We start from the raw sequence: 21,484 nt of genomic DNA, 5'->3' as shown, positions 1-21,484 counted from the left end.
TGCAAATAGAACGTATGAGAGGTGGGATTAAGTTCATACTAATTTTATGGAGTGTCCCCTACCTAGTCTTTTTATTTTTTTAATGAGTGAACAACTGATTTTCATTTACCCATTCCATTCTACTTATGATTTAATAGACCTCTGTCATATCTCTCCTTAGCCATTTCTTCTCCAAGCTGAAGAACTTTAACCTCTTTAGCCTTTCCTCATAGGGGAACTCTCCTATTCCCTTTATCATTTTGGTTGCTATTCTCTGAACCTTTTCTAGGTCCACCATATCTTTTTTGAGATGTGATGATCAGAACTGCACACTGTACTCTAGATGTTGTCACACTATGGAGCAATACAGAGGTATTATGATATTCATTTTATTCTCCATTTCTTTCCTAATAAGTCCTAAAATTGTTTGTTTTTTGACTGCCATAGCACACTACGCAGAGTATTTCAATGTATTGTTTATGATGACACCTAGATCCTTTTCCTGGGTGGTGACCACTAGTATGGGTCCTAACATCATGTAAACTATAGTGTGGATTACTTTTCCCTATGTACATCACTTTGCACTTTTTTACGTTAAACTTCATCTGCATTTGTATGCCCAATCTTGTAAGGTCCTCTACTTGTGATTTAACAACTTGGAATAATTTTGTGTCGTTTGCAAATCTGATCACCTCACTCATTGTACTCATTGTACTCACTCATTGTACTCATTGTACTGTGTACAATTCTGGTCGCCGCATCTCAAAAAAGATATAGTTGCGATGGAGAAGGTACAGAGAAGGGCAACCAAAATGATAAAGGGGATGGAACAGCTCCCCTATGAGGAAAGGCTGAAGAGGTTAGGGCTGTTCAGCTTGGAGAAGAGACGGCTGAGGGGGATATGATAGAGGTCTTTAAGATCATGAGAGGTCTTGAACGAGTAGATGTGACTCGGTTATTTACACTTTCGAATAATAGAAGGACTAGGGGGCATTCCATGAAGTTAGCAAGTAACACATTTAAGACTAATCGGAGAAAATTCTTTTTCACTCAACGCACAATAAAGCTCTGGAATTTGTTGCCAGAGAAGGTAGTTAGTGCAGTTAGTGTAGCTGGGTTCAAAAAAGGTTTGGATAAGTTCTTGGATGAGAAGTCCATTAACAGCTATTAATCAAGTTTTCTTAGAGAATAACCACTGCTATTAATTGCATCAGTAGCATGGGTTCTTCTTAGTGTTTGGGTAATTGCCAGGTTCTTGTGGCCTGGTTTTTGGCCTCTGTTGGAAACAGGATGCTGGGCTTGATGGACCCTTGGTCTGTCCCAACATGGCAATTTCTTATGTTCTTATGTTCCAGATCATTTATAAATATATTAAAAGCACCAGTCCCAGTACAGATCCTTGGGCCAGATAACTTTAAACTTAACTTGCTATATTTAAAAAAAAAAGAATATAGCTAGTTAAGTGACACAGTGTTTAAAAAATAAAACAAGTGAAGTGAGGAAAATGTGATGTGTGAAAATGCTGAATGGTAATTTTACCATATTTTGGCACAATAGGCAGCAGTGATTGGAAAATAATTTCACATAGATGATCCCTAAATTATCATAATAGCACATTTCGTTCAAATGGCAGAAAGTGAACAAAATGTTAATTCTTATACCCTGAGGCAGGCAACTATTCCAAAATATGTTGCACTTGGCATTAAAATTACCATCTAAAGTGACATATTCTATATAACTGGTAAAATCACCATTCAGCCTGTCTTCAGGTGTATAGTGCAGGGGTGCTCAAACTGGTCCTTGGGCCTCCTGCCAGCCAGCCAGATTTTCAGGTTATTTCTAACGAATATGCATGAGATTTATTTGCATGCACTACCTGTTGCGGCCTGGGAGCCGCGGTTCGAGAGTGGACCCTTGAGCCGAACCACACTGGGTAGAGTAGCTCGGGAGGCGGAGCCACAAGCACAGGTCTTCGCCCGGGAACCAGGAACCCCCCAGGAGGAGCCCGTAGGGTCCTGGAGCCTTGGGACTTAGGAGACACGCAGGGGTCTTCACCCGGGAACTGGGAACCCCCCAGGAGGAGCCCGTAGGGTCCCAGACCCTTGGGACTTCTGCACAGTGATAGTCTCTCTAGGAAGGCCCGGGCAAGGGTGAGCACAGAGTCCGGTAGCAAGAGCCAATAGGCCAGGGAGCACAGAGCAAGCGGAAGCAGGATCAGAGTCAGTAATGTCTTGACTGGGACTTGCAGGGTGCAAGCTGGGAGTCAGCAGCGAGTAGGCCAGAGCCTGGCAGGAAGTAGAAGGTCTCGGGACCCAAGACAGTCTGGTAGAGGTTCCGGCCCAGACCTGCAGGAGGCACTGTCCAGAGGACAGGAGCGTAGCAGCTGCGGCAGAGAAGCTGAGGACTGAGGCAGGCGACAGGCAGCGGTCGAGTCAGGAACGAGCAGAGGTCGGTGGCTGGCGGCAGGCAGAAGCAGAGTCAGGAACAAGCAGAGGTCGTGGCTGGCGGCAGGCAGAAGCAGAGTCAGGAACAAGCAAAGGTCGGTAGCTGAAGCGAAACAACGGAAGTGCAACTAAGAACTACACACTGTAGCGACCCTCATTGCAAGGCAATGAGAGGACTGAGGGATGCCTGTTATATTGGGCTTGGGGCGTGGCGTGACTAGCTCAGGCCGGGTCAGGCTTCCGGTGAGCGTACGTCCATAACGCGCGTCCCCGCACGCGCGCGGGGCAGTAGCGAGACGGCCCAGCAATGGCGGACACCCTGAATGCTCAGCAGAGCCGCGGAGGCGGCGTTCCCGGCCTCGGAGGTGAGCCCTGAACACAGCTAGCAAGGGGGAAGCGGTGGAGACCGCAACACTACCTCCTATGTATGTAAATATTTCTCATGCATATTCATTAGGGCTATCCTGAAAATCTGACTGGCTGGAGGAGGGGGGGCCCGTGGACCAGTTTGATCATCGCTGGTATAGTGGATAGAGTTTGGGAAATATAGTTTTTTCTGTTCTAATTGTAGATTTTTTAGTATGAATAGCAGACATTATGCATGAAAAATTCCTTGCCCTTTATTAATAATTTTTTAGCTTTCTTGTGCCACTTTAATGAATATGAAAGAGCACATACAAAGAAACATAAAAGAACAGTTGGGGGACGTATGATTTTATATATATATATATATATATATATATATATATATATATATATATATATGAGTTAAATATCTTTTGATGATTCCCCAGAAAGCATGCTAGTTGCTTTTCTATCACAGTTCTTTCTCTCTTCGTTCCTCCCTATTTTTCCCTTTGTCTTTGACAGGTTGGGTGTAAGGGAAAAACAAGCTCAGCCTGGCCTCAAACCTGTGGCTTGCTGGGGCTCTGCCCTCTAGCCACTGAGTGGCTCTGAGCTTTGGTGTTGAGAAAGAGAGTAGGACTTACTAGCAGCCTGAAAGCACGACCTGCAACCCTCTCTTGAGGACTGATTGGTCCTCGGAGCTTCTTAAGGGGTGCTGAGATGCCAGGAAGATGTTCCGGACAATTTGAGGGCTAGAGGGCCAAGCTATGAAAACCCAGAGGAAACCAGTGAAGTTTTGAACCTAACATTAAGTGTATTTGTACCTGTAAAGGTGAATTATTGAAGTGCTGTGGAATTAGATAATCTGACCTGGACCGGACTGAATTGTGAGTATTGTAATTCAATCTGCTTAAGGTGTTAGAACCTGCAACTTCTGTGTGTTCCCGAAGAAGGGAACCAGTGTCTTCTCTTAAACTCTGCAGTGTAAGCCAGTACGTTCTTGAATAAAGTCCAGCTTGGAATTCTGAACAGAGCTTGTAGGTGCCCCCAGCCTGACATTGTGGTGTTGCCGCTTACCATTCTCTCTTGTCGCAGCATCATTACAACAAATACTTAACTTCTTATCTCCAAAGTGCAAGAACTGCTCAGAACTCTGCCTCAGCCAGCACCTCCGGACTGTTCTCTACTGCGCCTCCTGCTGGGAGAGGTTGATACTGCCATTGCTCCTGCAGCATTCTCTAAAGCACCTCTTGAGTTTCCCCTCAACCCAAAACAGAACAGCAACTTTAGATACTCACCATCCATGTTGGGAGGAAGAGGAGGTGGCATCTGGCGTTTATCTATGAGGAGTAAGAGTAAAGATTAGGCTTTTTTAAATTTAATTTAATGATGATCAGGTACCTTTCTAGTACAAACTTCCCAAGGCAATGTCCAACAGTTCAATAGAAACAATCAGAAAATCAAACATAGCTTATCATAATAAAAATAAGAATAAATCAGTGCATACAAAACAAATCATAAGGCATAATAAAATCATAATGAATAAAAGCAAGTAAAAATAATTTTTAAAAATATCATAAACTGATAGCTTGAACTAGCAAATATGTACTGAATTCGTTGTGATGGCGAAACCGAACGACGGTATATAAAACTTGACAATAAATAAATAAATAAAAATAAAATAAATAGATTAAAACTATCATAAATAAAGCATTCAAGACTCCTATAAAATAATCAAAGATAACCACCTTCTAAAAACTGAGGATGACTTAAAAAAAACAAAACCTGCAAGATAAGAAAAATCTTCTAGACTTGTGAAAACAACCTGGTTTTGATAGCTCTTCTAAAAGTCAAATATCCTTCCTCTTTTCTAACCTGTCTGGGAAGGATACTGCAGAGACAAGGAGCTCTGTCCCTTATTCTGACCAGGGCCACTCTCATCTACTGTAAAGAGAGTACAGAAAAAGGCTTCCTGGAATGATTTTAGCAATTTCTTTGAACAATACCAAGCCAAACACTCTGTTAAGTACTGTGGGCCAATTCCTTTTTAAGTGTGAAATATTAAGGGAAGTACCTTAAACTTACTGCATGCACACACAGGAAGTCAATGTGATTCTCTGAACAGGGTAAGCCATTTCTCTGTGGGAATTCCCTAAAATAATCTAAGCTGCTGTGTTTTATACCACTTGTAACTTATAAATTACTTTCTTCAGAAATCCCACAAAGAGGGCATTACAGTCGCCCAGGTGCATTATTACTAACATCTATATAACTGATTTAAAGCAGACTGGTCCAAGTAAGGACAAAGCTGGCGCACTAGACATAGTTTAGTGAATGTTTACTTAGCCATCTCGAAAAGGTGGAATTCCACAGTAAAATTCACAGAAATGAAGGCTAACAAAGAGGGTCATTCATCAAATTGCATTATGGCGTTATTGCGGGTGTTAGGGCCCTAACACCCGTGATAATGCCATAACACCTGCGATAAATAATGCATCGTGAGATGCATATGCAAATTTTAACGATTTAGTCAAAAGGGAGGAGTTTAGGCTGAGTTTATGAAAATGAGGAGTGCTTAATGTTGCACGCGATAGCATAAAGCATGCTATCCCACGATTTATGCCAAAATGAGATTTGCGATAAATATCGCAAATTGTGTTTTAGGCAGGGAGAGGGAGAGAGAGAGAGAGAGAGCCTCTAGGGAGGCACATATATTAGTCAACTTTTTATACCACTGTAAGAGGGGCCATTCCGAACTCGGGGTGAGGTTTTGGTGGTGGCCTAGGTTTTGAGGGGGCAGTTTTACATGCACAGTCAGAGGTACAAACAGCACAGTAGACATTAGTGAAGATTTTAGTGATTTGGAGTGATGAAAGGTATAAAAAGATGAGATTTGTACAATGTACTCTCGACCTAGCTTGATGCACTCTCTACCTAGTTGCTATCACCCTTTGAACTCTTCCTGATAGGAAAAGTTGTCAACCACTTGGAACCCGAAAATCTAGAGCAGCTAATCAATCCAACAAAATGTGATGATCCATTGTGTAGAAAGCACTAGATATAGGTAAAAAAAAAAAAAAAAATAGCAGAGAACAACTTCCCCAATCTGAATACTGTCACACCAAATTTGCAAGTGTTACAAGAATTATTTTCATGCTAAAACCAGCCCTGAATCTCAACTGAAAAGGATTCGATACTCCATTTTTTTCTAAGAAGCCTTGCAATTGACAAGTGTAAAAGCCTAGTAAGCTTCACTATAATCTAAAATGTGGAAATTTCTATAAATGCGAGGATGCAGGGGCATAAAGTGCTTTGTGATTGATTGTAATGGCTCATCCCTAAAAGAATGGTTTTCTGTCTAAAATCTATAAAGGTGACTAAATCTTTAAAGGTGATTCTGCAAGGCACTAGAGAGAGTGATGACTGGGAGAAGTGGTAAGTGTGCTGGCCTGCTCTCTGTAGGAAAGCCACTTGTCTTTTCCTAGAGACAGAGTGGGTTGGTTTTCCAATTTTTTCACTTCTGCTTTTTCCAGAACGGGAGGAAAGCTCAACCCTCTAGGTCCAAGAATCTCTAGTGAGAAATCCATAGCTTTGAGCTGTATTCTGTTTTTGAGCAATAGAAGTTGGTGAAGACTCTGTGGGGGCAACCTTTGGAGAGTGTCCAGCTCAAAGGGGGAAGAGTGGAGCCATTGCTGAAGGACGGCAGCACTTACAGGCACCAGCAAGATGCTGAAATAATAGCAAGCAGAGAAAATACTGTATCCAGGAAAATTTTAGAGGCAATGAGAAGCTAAAACAATTTCTGGGATCTTTTTTTTTTACTGCTCTGTGCATGTTTCTTTTTCTTGTCTGGAATGTTTAGTATATTATGTTTTAGAAATAAACCTAAACTCTAGAAACATATTCCTTTGTTTTTGCAACACTACTGTTTTTCAGTAAACTTTTGGTTTTGGAACACTCCTATGTGAATGATCTCTCTGGGCCTTGCAACATTTTGCTGTCCCCACCACCACCGGATAAATTCCAATCTGGAGTGCAGCTATTTTTTCCTACTCTGCAGCATCTAAAGCTGGTCCACCGCCTTCTACAGGGAGTGGCCCATGAAAGGGGGTTACATAACTCTCTTGTGTATGACTGTCACTTTCCAACAAGCTGAAATCGTAAGAGCCCCACTCTCTTAAGCTGAAAGTCACTGCACTCATTCTGTCTCTCTCACGCAATGTTCCGGCTAATATTGTGGGCTCTGTGCACAAATAAAGTTATTGTGTGCAACACAATGTACAAATTTGTACATAGTGTTCTTTGAAACACTATTCTATGGGGCCGATGCAATAAATTGCGCCCAGCCTAGCGCACAGGTTTACGTGCGGTTGGGCACACATTTTGGATGCGCTGGACTAGCACCCGATGCAATAAGGAGATCAGTGCGTCCAAAACGCATGTCCTAACAAACACATAGCTGAGAGCGCCCATCGTATGTAAATTCCATGTAGATGAGGCTATTAGCTATTATCCCTGATGCAGAAAATTGCTGGGCTCCCAATGCACACTTTTCAACACAGCAAAGTTAACTCAAGGCCAGGAGTTGGCGTTAAGTGTACGTGCAAATCAAGGGCTCAGGAGAAATTAAAAAATACTGTCATTTGTGGTTCTTCCTACTTAGTATCATTGCGATACTTAAATCTACTGCTTGTGATGTTTAAGAATAAAAGTAAAAAAAATTCTGGATGCACAATATACATGCTCCAGGGCCGATTTCGCCCCTTGCTATTATGCATGCATATTGGGCAAAAGTGGGATAAAACCGACGCTCCTATTGAGCGCCCGTTGTAATTGTGGGTGCCAGATACATTTGAGCCCAAGGGATGCACAATTCTTCCCTAGCATGTTCTTTTTACTGTAGCAGCTCATTTAAATATTGCATCAGGTGCCCAGGAGAGGTGGCCATGTGCATGTTAGGAAAATGGGCATTCAATACAAGCGCCTGTTTTAAGGCATGTCTTATTGCATCAGCCTCCTATGATCCTTTTTTAGTGCATGCTTGTTTCACGACGTGTACATGTGCACAAACTTAGCTCTCACACATCCTCTCTCCCTCTCTCTTCTTATTTCTCAGTTTCCCCCTAAGATTAGATTCAAGAAACTTGATTGGTAAGAATTTCTACTTGTGTTGCCAAAGTCATATGTAAAGTGGTAAAAAAGAAAGAATTAGAAAATACAAATGAGAAATAAGAAAGACAATTCTCAGGTTCTGGTGAATACTTGGTACTGTCTCTGGTCAGATTATGTTTCTGGCTGGTGGCTGGATACCACAGATTTTGCTGCTATCACTGCTGTTTCTCTTGTTTCCCCCACTTTTATATGGAGATTTTCATTCTCATTATTTTGAAAAAAGTCTTTTTCAGCTTTGGAATTATGCAACTCTTTGCATAGTACAGGAGAAAATGCTTTTCTGTTTATGCTGAAAGAAGTGAGAAATTAAATTGTGAACTTGCTATTGGAAATTTGTAAATTATCAATAACATCATCTATGGTACCTGAAGACTGGAGGGTCGCCAATGTAATGCCAGTCCAGACATGTAGGATGCATCCAAGCAATGCCTAATCCAAGTAGGAAGAAGACAAGGCTGCCTTGAGGACGCTCACTCCAAAGGCTGCGTCCCCTCTTGATTGTAACATTTCACAAAGGAGTGTAAGGAGGCCCAAATTGCTATCTTGCAAATGTCCTCTGATGCAACTAACCTACATTCAGCCCAAGACACAGTCTGTGCTCTAGTATAATGTGCCCTTAAACTTTCTGGGACTTATCTCCCTTTCACTATTTAGACCGATGTGCTTGTCTCCTTAATCTATGCCTTAGACATTGTTTCCCCTTTTTGGGAACCACTGAATAAGATACAAAGTCTATCCGATTTCAGAACAAATTTGTGATCTTCAGGTAATGGGCAGGATCATACATTTGTCCACAAAATGCAACTCCTCCCTTTCTCCCATGCTGTCTGATGACCTAATCAAGAGAAGAGAAATAGTCTTATTATCTTAGGCAAGAAGGATGGTACCGTACAACCATGACCTTCTCTCTTGAGAACACCTGGTAGGGCTCCCAGCATGACAGTGCTTGTAGCTCTGAAATTCTTCTAGCTGAACAGACAGCAACTAAGAACAGGCCCAGCGTGACAGGATGTGCATATTTAGGAGCGCTAGATCAGCTGGCTGGTGACCTGGTGGAGTGCCGAGCGGCAGGGAGCAAAAACAGTCACAATCACCAATGGTGTTTGCAGGCAGCGGTGTGCCCTAAAACATTGATTCAGGGCCTGGGGGGGGGGGGGGGGGGGGGGAAGCATGAGCTGCAGCCAGCCGGCAGCAGATGAATTTGCAGCATGGCTTAACAAAAGATGGCACTGAGGCGCAAGACCCAACAGTGACAACTACTTTTTTTTTTAATTTTAGTTCCTTCCTGCTGCTGTGCACCAACAGCCGGCCCACCTGACCCCACTGACCTCACAAGCAGCCAATGGATAGAACTGGCAGTGGCTGCATGCCATGGTCACTTGGCGCAGACTGATGCCACCAGTACAATTCATTTTGTATGATCCACAATCTTCTGGATTATTCGTCTTACCAGTGGTAAGAGGCTATCTCATGGCTATGGCTGCATGTGTGTCCATTCCCTTGGAACACGGTTCTTTTCTGCGACTGAAAAACTTCTGTGTCTTGGTATTTCCATGAGGATCTACAGGGCCTACCCTGTAGGTTGGGTCAACCTCCCTTCAGCAACAAGGGTCCACAAACTTTACAGGTTGCAGAGGCCATAGACCCAGCAATCGAGTCTTTGCTTCAGGAACAGACTGTCTTGAACCAGGTTATCACAGCCTTGTTAAAGATGGCAATCCATATGGATGCTTGACCCCGGTGCCAGTTCCTCCTGTTGCAGTCGTCTCCTCCCCTAACGCTGCCATGGTATCCAGACCGGTAACCCAGCTTCCGGTGCCACTTTACTATATGGGCGATCCTAAGGAGTGCCGAGGTTTTCTGAATCAATGCAGCATGTTTTTGAAATACAGTCCAGCTTGTTCCTGATGGATTGCGCCAGGATCCTCTATATCCTCTCATTCCTTGGTGGTACGACATTAGCTTGGGCTTCACACATATGGAGAGGGAAAAACCCCTGCTCTACAGTCTTCTGGACATCCTTCATCAATTCAGGCTTGTCTTTGAAGAACCTGGACGAACCTCTTCCCTGGCCACCGATCTCCTGTGGATCTGCCAAGAGAGGCATACCTTAAGCAAATATGCCATAGAGTTCCGCACCTTGGCCTCTGAATTACACTGGGGAGAAGACAGCCTTATGGCTATATTTTTACAGGGCCTATCAGGGAGGATCAAGGATGAGCTAGTAGGCCAAGATGTTTCTACCTTGCTGGACGCCTTAATCTATCTAGCTGGCCATATTGACCGTCACTTTCAAGACAGAGCTATAGAGAATAAATCCATGGGGTGGTGGGTATCTCTAGCACCATGTTTCCAGCGGCCTTTATCTCCAACACCCACCTCAGATACCTGAACACTGGAGGAACCCATGCAATTAGGCAGAAGCAAACTTTCTTGAGAGGAAAGACTCCACAGAAGAGAGATGGCCTATGTTTTTACTGTGCAGGCTGGGGGCATATGGTATCCAATTGCCCCAAGAAGCAGGGAAACTGGCATTTCTAGGGTTGACTGGGAAGGCAACTCTAGGCCGTACCTCTTCCTCCCCTCAATTAATTATTCTGGTCAGGATCACCATAGGCAAGACCCAGTTTCATTCCGAAGCCTATGGAGCCGGAGGAAATTTTATAGATCAAGCTCTGGTCTGTCAACACCAGATTCCTACCACTCTGCTGAAACAACCCATGACCATTTCCTCCATTTATGGGGATCCTCTTCCTGGCCAACTCTTTGAGATGACCATTCTTGTGTCTCTCCATACCGGACTTCTTCATTCTGAAACCACCTCATTCCATGTCATCCCATGAGCCGTGAATACCATTATATTGGGTCTTCCATGGCTCCAGTAGCATCAGCCTGTGATCAACTAGGGCTCTCTTGAACTAACCCAATGGAGTCCATCTTGTTACATCACCTATCTGTCATCCATCCAACCTCCAATTTGGTTAGCCAGGGTGGCTATAGTGCCTGGACTTTCTCCGTAGTACACTGGCTACCTTGATGTGTTCTCCAAGCAGCAGGCAGAGACCTGCTGCATCAAACACATCAAGGTGGCCAGCATACTGCTGAGGAAGTCCAGGCTAAACAAACTGGAGGCTGGACAGATGTCAGACAGGTGGTGGAACAAAGACTCCATTGGGTTAGATCCACAGAGCATTGAACTTCTTCCTGTTAAAGTCCTTCCACAGGGAAGAGTCTACTCATTATCTCCTCCGAACAACAAGGCCATGAGTGAATATATTAAAGAAAATTTAGCCAGGGGCTTTATCCAGTCTTCCTTGTCTCTCACAGGAGCAGGCATTTTCTTCATAACCAAAAAAGATGGAACACTCAGACCTTACATTGATTACAGAGGCCTTAATGCCATTACCAAAATAAAATTGCTGTCTGCTGCTACTAATCTTGAACTCTTTGATCACCTTCAGTTCGCTAAAATCTTCACCAAGCTAGATCTCAGTGGAGCCTATAACTTCATTCGCATCAAACAAGGAGATGAGTAGAAAACAGCCTTCAATACCTGCAATGGACACTACAAGCACCTCATTATACCCTTTGGGCTTTGCAACGCTCCAGCCATGTTTCAGAATATGGTCAATAAAATCTTCCAAGACCGTCTTTATTCCTCTGATGTGGTCTATTTAGATGATATCCTCATGTACTTCCCACTCCTTGGCTGCTCACCAGCGACATTTGCAACAGATGCTTCAGCAACTACAGGAACACCACCTCTAAGCTAAACTCAAGAAGTGCCTTTTGAATAGGAACAACTTCCCTTCTTAGGTTACATCTTTTCTCACACTGGTCTCTTGATCGATCTGGCGAAACAGAAAGCCATCTTGGATTGGCCTCGGCTGGTTGGCCTTCAACCCTATAATGCTTCCTAGGATTTGCCAACTACTATCACCAGTTCAGTCCTGGGTATTCCACCCTAGTGGCCCCGCTTACAGCTCTGACTAGAAAAGGGGCAAACACCCGGACCTAGTTCCAGGAAGCCATTGAAGCCTTTCAGGAGCTAAAACATGTCATCACTCAAAGTCCCTGCCTGCAATACCCAGACTCTGAACATCCATTCACTGTGGTGGTAGTTGTCTCTACCCTCGGTGTAGGGACTGTCCTCAGTCAACACAATAATGAAAGAATTCTACTACCCTGTTCTTTTTTCTTCAGGAAGTTTTCTCTGGCAGAGAAAAACTACATATTTGGAGATCGTGACCTCCTGGCAGTAAAATTGGCTTTAGAAGAATGATGACACATTCTAGAGGGTGGCAAGTATTGGATCACCATCTACATGGACCATAAGAACCTAAGGTACCTTCAGCAATCCCAACAACTCAATCTCCAAAAGGCTTGTTGGTCTCTTTTCTTTGTCGGTTTGATTTTGAACTTCACTACTGACCTTTCTGCAGAGAACCTATGAGCAGATGTATTTTCTTGTTCCTTCTTAATGGAAGATGTAACTGAAGCTCCCCGACATATCATCAATCCTGCAAGAATCATCCTTGCTTCTGCCACTTCTGTCCCAGTGGGGAAGATGGTTGTCCCCAAGAGGTTCTGGAAAAGAGTGTTAAAGTGGGCGCACTATTGTCGCGTGGCAGGACATCTCAGAGTATCCCAAAATCTTAACCTCCTTCAGTGCCTCTATTGATGGTGTATCTGGGTTTAGAAAAGGTTTGGAAAAGTTCTTGGAGGAGAAGTCCATTAACTGCTATTAATCAAGTTGACTTAGGGAATGGCCTCTGCTATTACTGGCATCAGTAGCATGCCATGGGATCTACTTAGTGTTTGGGTACTTGCCAGGTTCTTCTGGCCTGGTTTGGCCTCTGTTGGAAACAGGATGCTGGGCTTGATGGACACTTGGTCTGACCCAGCATGGCAATTTCTTCTCTTCTTATGTTCTTACATGATAAAGCTTGCAGCTCCAAAATTCATCTTGCTGAGCATACTGCTACCAAGAATGCTGTCTTTAGCTGTTGTGTTCTGGGTGTTTAGTGTGCCCTTGGGCCTCAGCCCAGGCCCAGACCTTCAGGGCCGGGCCGAGGGTTGACGGCATGCTCCCGCATGGCTGAACACGGTCTTACCCTCTGCCAGGCCTGCAAGCTCCCAGCGCCAACAACATGATGTTGGTAGGGGAACGGTCCTCCGACTGTTCCGAGCCCTTTCGAACCTGCTGCTTGATCGGCATTGGAGCAGCAGGCCTGGCCTGAGGTTGAGGGCAGACGGAGGCCTTGACACGTAGACAGGGCAATGATTGATGCGATGGCATCTTAGACGAGACTGGGTTGATGCGACGGCATCACACGCATGACGAGGAACTTGATCCACACAAGACAAGACATAAGGCAGGAGGACATAGGCACTGTCTCTCAGGGCGCCCTACTCAGCCCACCCGCGGGACTGAGTCGCAGACCACCCTGTCCCAAGGGAGCGGGACAAGTGCAGGGAAGACCCAGGCAAGGAGGAACTCCAATGACGAAGCCGGTGTCATCCGAAGCTTCCCCCATGGCTGGCGGGAACAGAGGCTCAGGAGCACAGGGACGAATCCCACCTGCAGGCCACTCCATTCTCGGGCACGACATCACCCGAGAACCACGGCTATGCAGGACGGAAGGCTCAGGAGCACCAGACGAAGACACAGGGAAGAACATCCTGGCGGGCAGACACATCAGGACGTAGGAGATCATGGCGGAACATCAGGACATGGTCAGGGACCTCAGGCAAGACATGAAGACGTGGCACGAAGGCAGACGAGACGAGGAGCTCCACGAAGAACAGAAGACCTTACAAGGCTCTGGCAGGTGGGAGCCTCCAGAGGGAAGTCACGCTGATGCAAGGCAAAGACAGACTGAAGTTGAAGTCCTTAATAGGGCTGCAGACCGGCGACTCCCTGGGAGGAGTTTGGCAGGCCCACACCTAGCTGGCCCTATAACTACGGAGAAGTGCTGCGGGCCCGCCCCTAGGGAAGGGTGTGGCTCAAACCAGGAAGTCCATGCAAACACAAGCAGCCTCAGGCAGGCCCCAAGGATATCGAGGCCTCCCAGGCCCTGGAGCAAATCCTGGACAGTTCGCAGGCGAGACCCTGGCTTGGAGCGGCCTCCAGGAAGAGGTAAGGAGCCTCCCGTAACCCTGCTACAGGAGGGTTCATAACATTAGCATAAGGACTTTAAGCAAAGCCCTCTCAATAGGCTCAAATGGTGCGTAGGCAAGTGCCCTTAATAATAGATTCAGGTCCCAAGGGAGTACCTATGGTCTCATAGGTGGTCGCATCTGTTTTGCTCTTCTCAGAAAACAAACTACATTCAAGTGCGCCACCAGAAAGGAGCCTTCAACTCGCCCTCTGAAACAGGCTATGCAGCTGCTCAACTTTTGAACAGCTGCCACGCACCAGTTTTGGACTGCTGCATGACAAACTTCATGAAGAAAGAATTCATGGGCCGGTCAGGTCAGTCACATGTCTTTATGTTGGTCGCAGTGTCCCCATTGGTTGTGGACACTCTGCAACTAACACAAGGCCCTGCAGGAGCCTCCCCTAAGGATCTCTGCTCGCTATTATTATTAGTATTAGAAGCAGAGGAACACATAACGCAGGCAGCAGGTCACAGGTGTACAAGTTACAGCATCACGTCGCAGAGCAGCATTCTGGTCCACACCTTTCTTTCCAAAGAAGAGGTAGAGGAGAGGAAACCTGGCTTATTCAGTGTGGCAGGACTAAAGAATCAGGAGGCAATCAGCATCAGCATTAGCATTCGGCAGCAGTGAACGAGGGAGGAGGAGGAGGAGGGCATAGTTAAAGAGCAGAGGTAGCTGGACTGGAGCCAGATGGGGAAGGGGAGGGGAGAAGGGAATGCATGTGAGGGGGACCAGAGGCAGGCTTGGAGGGAGAGGGGGGAATGAGTTGGGGGGAAAGAGCTGAGTTGGGCTGGAAGGAGAGGAGAGGAGAGGAGGGAATGAGTGTGAGGGAGGCCAGAGACAGGCTTGGAGAGGAAGGGAGAATGAGTTATGAGGGAGACCAGAGCTGGGCTTGGAGCAGGAGGGGAGGGGAGAATGAGGTTGAGGGGGCTGGAGCTGGGCTTGGAGTGGGAAAGGAGAGGGGAATGAGTGTGAGGCTATTTGGGACAGGTGAGTGGTGTAGGACAGTATTTCCCAACTCTCTCCTGGAGGCACACCTAACCAGTTGGGGGTTTTAGGATTGCCACAATAAATATGCATTACATACATTTGCATGCACTGGGTCTGCAATGTATGCAATTCTATCTCATGCACATTCATTGTGTCAAACCTGAAAACTTGACCGGTTAGGTGTGCCTTCAGGAGAGGGTTAGGAAACACTGGTGTAAGGGATGAGAGTTTTATCTCCCATGCACTGTTCCCTCTAAGCTGCATGGCCACTCACCTTTTCAACAGCTGCCCCAGCCCTTCCCTGTCCTCAACAGTCTCTAAAGTCTACCCTCATCCTCCTCCCACGGAGCTTTCTCATCATGGGGAGGAGGGATGTTGATAGACACCTAGAAGAATAGTGATTGCCAAAGTTTCTCCTGCTTTTATGTAGTAGATGAAAATATGCAGCACTTTAGGAATAAAGACAGTATTATGTTTATATTATTATATGACTCTGCCCTACCATATAATCACAAGTTATAGTTCATTCTAATTTATTTACAATTACAAGTTATGTCACTGTTACGCTAGGGCTCCGGACAGGAGTCGTGCACACCACCCAGCAGGGTGGCTCCAGGTAGAGAGAGACAGGAAGCTCGAACAGAGTCAGGAACCAGGCTGGGTCAGGGCAGGCAGCAAGAATCAGAGTCTGGGTTCAGGCTGGGTCAGGGCAGGCGGCAAGTGGCAGTGTCTAAGTACAGGCTGGGTCAGGGCAGGCGGCAGTCAGCAGTGTCTGGGTCCAGGCTGGGTCAGGGCACAGTAAGCAGGGCAGGGCAGGTCAGAAGGCCCGTAGGCCACACACACACACACACGGAAGGCCCGTAGGCCACACACCAATAGCGGGGCAAGGCAGGTCAGAAGGCCCGTAGGCCACACACACACACACGGAAGGCCCGTAGGCCACACACCAATAGCGGGGCAAGGCAGGTCAGAAGGCCCGTAGGCCACACACACACACACGGAAGGCCCGTAGGCCACACACCAATAGCGGGGCAAGGCAGGTCAGAAGGCCCGTAGGCCACACACACACACACGGAAGGCCCGTAGGCCACACACCAATAGCGGGGCAAGGCAGGTCAGAAGGCCCGTAGGCCACACACACACACACAGAAGGCCCGTAGGCCACACACCAATAGCGGGGCAAGGCAGGTCAGAAGGCCCGTAGGCCACACACACACACACGGAAGGCCCGTAGGCCACACACCAATAGCGGGGCAAGGCAGGTCAGAAGGCCCGTAGGCCACACACACACACACGGAAGGCCCGTAGGCCACACACCAATAGCGGGGCAAGGCAGGTCAGAAGGCCCGTAGGCCACACACACACACACAGAAGGCCCGTAGGCCAGGTATGGAAATCAAGGAAGAAGGCCAAAAGGCCGCACAAGGCAAGGCAAGGAAAGGAAAGGCCCGAAGGCCACGCAAGGCAAGGCAAGGCAAGGATAGGCCCGAAGGCCGCGCAAGGCAAGGCAAGGCAAGGATAGGCCCGAAGGCCGCGCAAGGCAGGCTAGAGCAGGGAGCCCAGGTGAGCTCGATGCCGAAGCACCGAGGCAACTGTCAGGCAGGGTTAAGAGGGCACACCCAGAGCATAGAGTGGACATAGGAGATGGACTGGGCCTGTCAGGAAAGCCAGCACTAGAGGGACCCCTGGTGGTGAGGCGGTAGCACAGCAGCCACAGCCGTAACAGTACCCCCCCCTCAAGGCCTCCCCCTCCTCCTGGATCCCATCTGTGCAGGAGGTAATCAAGAATAACGGGAGACCACTCCGGGGGTGATGCGGCAGGGTCAACTCCTTCCCGAGGAAATAAGGCAGTCCATAACCCCACCTGGGGTGATAAGGCAGACACAACCCCAACCTGGGGCAGAAAAATAGTCCATAACCCCTCCTGGGACAAGGCGGCAGGGTTAGACCCCTCCTGGGGTAGCAGAGGCGGTGCAGATTTCCATAACCCCTCCTGGGGTGACAAGGGGAACACAAACCCCACCTGGGGCAGAGAAATAGTCCGTAACCCTTCTTGAGGCGATAGTAGGACCGGTCCGGACCCTTCCAAGGTCGGCATTAAGACCGGTACAGGCCCCTCCAGGGGCGGCAGCTGGGCCAGTACAGCAGGCTCGGATCCTACTCGGGCAATTGTAGCAGGCTCGGACCCCTCTCGGGGCATTGTAGCAGGCTCGGACCCCTCTCGGGGCGATGAAGCAGGCTCGGACCCCTCTCGGGGCATCGTAGCAGGCTCGGACCCCTCTCGGGGCGTTGTAGCAGGCTCGGACCCCTCTCGGGGCGATGAAGCAGGCTCGAACCCCTCTCGGGGCGATGAAGCAGGCTCGGACCCCTCTCGGGGCATTGTAGCAGGCTCGGACCCCTCTCGGGGCGTTGTAGCAGGCTCGGACCCCTCTCGGGGCGATGAAGCAGGCTCGGACCCCTCTCGGGGCGATGAAGCAGGCTCGGACCCCTCTCGGGGCATTGTAGCAGGCTCGGACCCCTCTCGGGGCGTTGTAGCAGGCTCGGACCCCTCTCGGGGCGATGAAGCAGGCTCGGACCCCTCTCGGGGCGTTGTAACAGGCTCGGACCCCTCTCGGGGCGATGAAGCAGGCTCGGACCCCTCTCGGGGCATTGTAGTAGGCTCGGACCCCTCTCGGGGCGTCAGCAGGACCGGTATGGACCCCTCCAGGGGTGGCAGCAGGACCGGTACAGCAGACTCAGGCTCTTCTCGGGGTAGTGCAGCAGGTTCAGATGGCAGAGTAGCATGGTTAAAGGTAGTGTGCATGGAAGACACAGATTGTACTGCCGTGGGCTTGATACCTCGAGCCAAAGTCTGATGCTCCTGATTTTGTTTCTGGAGGAGCAGTTTAGAGAAGGCACAGGCAGTTCTAGGACGTCTAGGGAAGGTGCTCGTTAGTGTCCACTTGGCAGCTGTGGGAAGCTGAGCCCTGCTAGAGTTAATCAGCTCTCTCCGTTGTAGAGAAACTTGTTCCCGAGGCTCTAGCACTGGTCTCACAGAAGCCTTCTTGGCCAGGTAAGTCCTGGGTTTTTCTACCCACAAACTGCCAGCAAAAATGTCTGTTTTAGTGGAGCCAAAAACAGAATACTGGTTAGGAGAGCTGATAGCTTTTTCTAATTGCACAGCTGGTCCTAGAGCAGAACAACAGGGGCAGGGTTTGCCTGGAGGTAACAAACACGGGAGACAGGAGCATTTCCACCACCCTGGTTTAGGAGCCAGACAGTTCAAACACTCCTGATAGACAGAAACATTTTTCTTGTTGCAGTTATTGCATGACCAGTGTTCCTGACCAACAAGTTCACAGGCTAGACAGTTCTGATAGCTAGGATAGTTCAAAGTTTGACAGGAATTGCAGGTATAAAACTTTAAAGAAGGAGGCATCTTGCATTAGTGAAAAGTTGACTCACCGGCAGGACACAGACCTATCTCTTCCCCTGGAAAATGTGATGGCTTCGGCATACTGTTACGCTAGGGCTCCGGACAGGAGTCGTGCACACCACCCAGCAGGGTGGCTCCAGGTAGAGAGAGACAGGAAGCTCGAACAGAGTCAGGAACCAGGCTGGGTCAGGGCAGGCAGCAAGAATCAGAGTCTGGGTTCAGGCTGGGTCAGGGCAGGCGGCAAGTGGCAGTGTCTAAGTACAGGCTGGGTCAGGGCAGGCGGCAGTCAGCAGTGTCTGGGTCCAGGCTGGGTCAGGGCACAGTAAGCAGGGCAGGGCAGGTCAGAAGGCCCGTAGGCCACACACACACACACACGGAAGGCCCGTAGGCCACACACCAATAGCGGGGCAAGGCAGGTCAGAAGGCCCGTAGGCCACACACACACACACGGAAGGCCCGTAGGCCACACACCAATAGCGGGGCAAGGCAGGTCAGAAGGCCCGTAGGCCACACACACACACACGGAAGGCCCGTAGGCCACACACCAATAGCGGGGCAAGGCAGGTCAGAAGGCCCGTAGGCCACACACACACACACGGAAGGCCCGTAGGCCACACACCAATAGCGGGGCAAGGCAGGTCAGAAGGCCCGTAGGCCACACACACACACACAGAAGGCCCGTAGGCCACACACCAATAGCGGGGCAAGGCAGGTCAGAAGGCCCGTAGGCCACACACACACACACGGAAGGCCCGTAGGCCACACACCAATAGCGGGGCAAGGCAGGTCAGAAGGCCCGTAGGCCACACACACACACACGGAAGGCCCGTAGGCCACACACCAATAGCGGGGCAAGGCAGGTCAGAAGGCCCGTAGGCCACACACACACACACAGAAGGCCCGTAGGCCAGGTATGGAAATCAAGGAAGAAGGCCAAAAGGCCGCACAAGGCAAGGCAAGGAAAGGAAAGGCCCGAAGGCCACGCAAGGCAAGGCAAGGCAAGGATAGGCTCGAAGGCCGCGCAAGGCAAGGCAAGGCAAGGATAGGCCCGAAGGCCGCGCAAGGCAGGCTAGAGCAGGGAGCCCAGGTGAGCTCGATGCCGAAGCACCGAGGCAACTGTCAGGCAGGGTTAAGAGGGCACACCCAGAGCATAGAGTGGACATAGGAGATGGACTGGGCCTGTCAGGAAAGCCAGCACTAGAGGGACCCCTGGTGGTGAGGCGGTAGCACAGCAGCCACAGCCGTAACAGTCACAATCTAATGATAATTTATTTTAAGTTACCATGTACTACATTGTTATACTGTAAAATACCTTGCAAGATATACTGTCCCCCCCTATTTTTCATTAGAATATAATGTAAGAAATATTTAAGTTACCATATACTATGTTGTTACATGATAAGATACCTTGCAGGATATATTGCTGTCCCCGTTTTCATTTGAAATATAATGTAAGAAATATTATAAAGTTACAATGTAAAATAAGAAGCATTCGTCTTCTTAGAACTCTAGTTGCACTGTAAACCAATGTGATGTTCAAGAACGAACATCGGTATAGAAAAACAAACAAACAAATAAATAAATATTTGCTAATTTCTTTTAGATATTTTACTAATATTTTTGTTGTACTGTTTTGGGTCTCCTTTGGGTGAGGAAAGCCAAACAGAAGAGTGATTGCTAGTGCTCCCAGGAGTTTCTCCTACTCATTCTTTTGTGCGAAGAGTTTCAGTTCAGAAAATGTGTATTTTATGCAGTACAGGAGGAAAGGCATAACTTTTTCTCCAGTTTTGCACTGCAGGCAAGTTCTGGCTTTTTAGGGTTTCCAGTTCAGCATATTTCAAATTTGTGGTCCCTTTTTCAGTATTTGGTAGGATCTATCTATAGTTTACATGTTTTTGACCACAGAGTGTGATTTTGTGTCAGCGAGTGTATGTGAGTGTGTCACTGAGCATGTGTGTGTGAGAGAGGAGAAAGTCTGTAGAGTATCTCATGAGAACATTTCCCTGTGTGCATCTTGCAGAACAGCTTTTTGATGCCGCTCAGAAGGGAACATTGATTAGTGGGGATCCAGGTTGTTCCCTTTTTCCAGATTGGCTTTGGCCAGCCACCAATCTAGACTTCTCTCGGCCTTTACTATGAGTGATAAAATCCTTTGATACTGCTGGCTGTGTGGACCATTGGGTCAAGAGAACCTCCTGAGGCAGGCGCATATGTGCTCTTGCCCATGTTACCATCTCTGTGGCTGCCACCATTGGACCAAGGAGCTGCAAATATGTCCACTCTGTCGGAGCTTGCACTTTCAAAATTGCCTTGACCTGCTGTTGCAGCCCATCTATCCTTTGGTCTGTCATAAACGCCTTGCCCTGGGCAGTATTGAATCCCGCCCCCAAGTGCACTGAGGGCTGTAAGCAGTTCTTGGCTCTGTTCACCACCCATTCAAGTTCCCCAGAATTGTCATTGGGCCCCTTGCTTGCCGATGTCCCTCTGAAGCCACTCTCCCAGTTTCCTTGCCTACTTCCTCAAAAGGGTTGTGTCCTTCCTGGAGGTTTGGGTTTCTGGCCACTCTGAGGTCTGCCTGGTCTATACTGCCTTGCCTCTCTTAGGCATGTTCAGGTAAAATTACCTTGGGCCGCACTCCTCCTGTCTAACGGGAGTATCTGTGGTCTGGACTCCCCCAATTCCTTTACTAGCTTAGCTAGATCCTCCCCAAAGAGGAGTTGTCCCCTAAAGGGAAACCTACTTAACTTTGCTTTCGAGGCTGAATCTGCCACCAAGTTCCTCAGCCATAACAAACTCCTCGCTACAACCGAAGTGGCCACCTGTTTGGACGAGACTTGAATCAGGTCATACAGGGAATCTGAGAGGAATGCTGCCTTTTCCTCACCCTTGACCTGCAAATCCTCTGAGTCCATGGGTGCATGGTCCTGTTGTATCCAGAGTATAATGACTCTCGCCATATCCTCCATAAATCACTGCC

General features: G+C 48.0%; 1 protein-coding gene across 1 annotated transcript in view; it reads right to left on the bottom strand.

Annotated features, from left to right (window-relative positions):
• Positions 1 to 21,484, bottom strand: part of WAS (WASP actin nucleation promoting factor) — a 62,176-nt gene that overhangs the window by 29,210 nt on the left and 11,482 nt on the right. The window contains exon 5 of the mRNA XM_029610956.1: positions 4,067 to 4,108. Coding sequence (XP_029466816.1) covers positions 4,067 to 4,108 — 42 coding nt within the window. The remainder of the gene's footprint in view (positions 1 to 4,066; positions 4,109 to 21,484) is intronic.

The sequence above is a fragment of the Rhinatrema bivittatum genome, chromosome 1, assembly GCF_901001135.1.
Source record: "Rhinatrema bivittatum chromosome 1, aRhiBiv1.1, whole genome shotgun sequence".
NCBI lineage: Eukaryota > Metazoa > Chordata > Amphibia > Gymnophiona > Rhinatrematidae > Rhinatrema > Rhinatrema bivittatum.
This window is presented reverse-complemented; position numbering and strand designations above follow the sequence as displayed.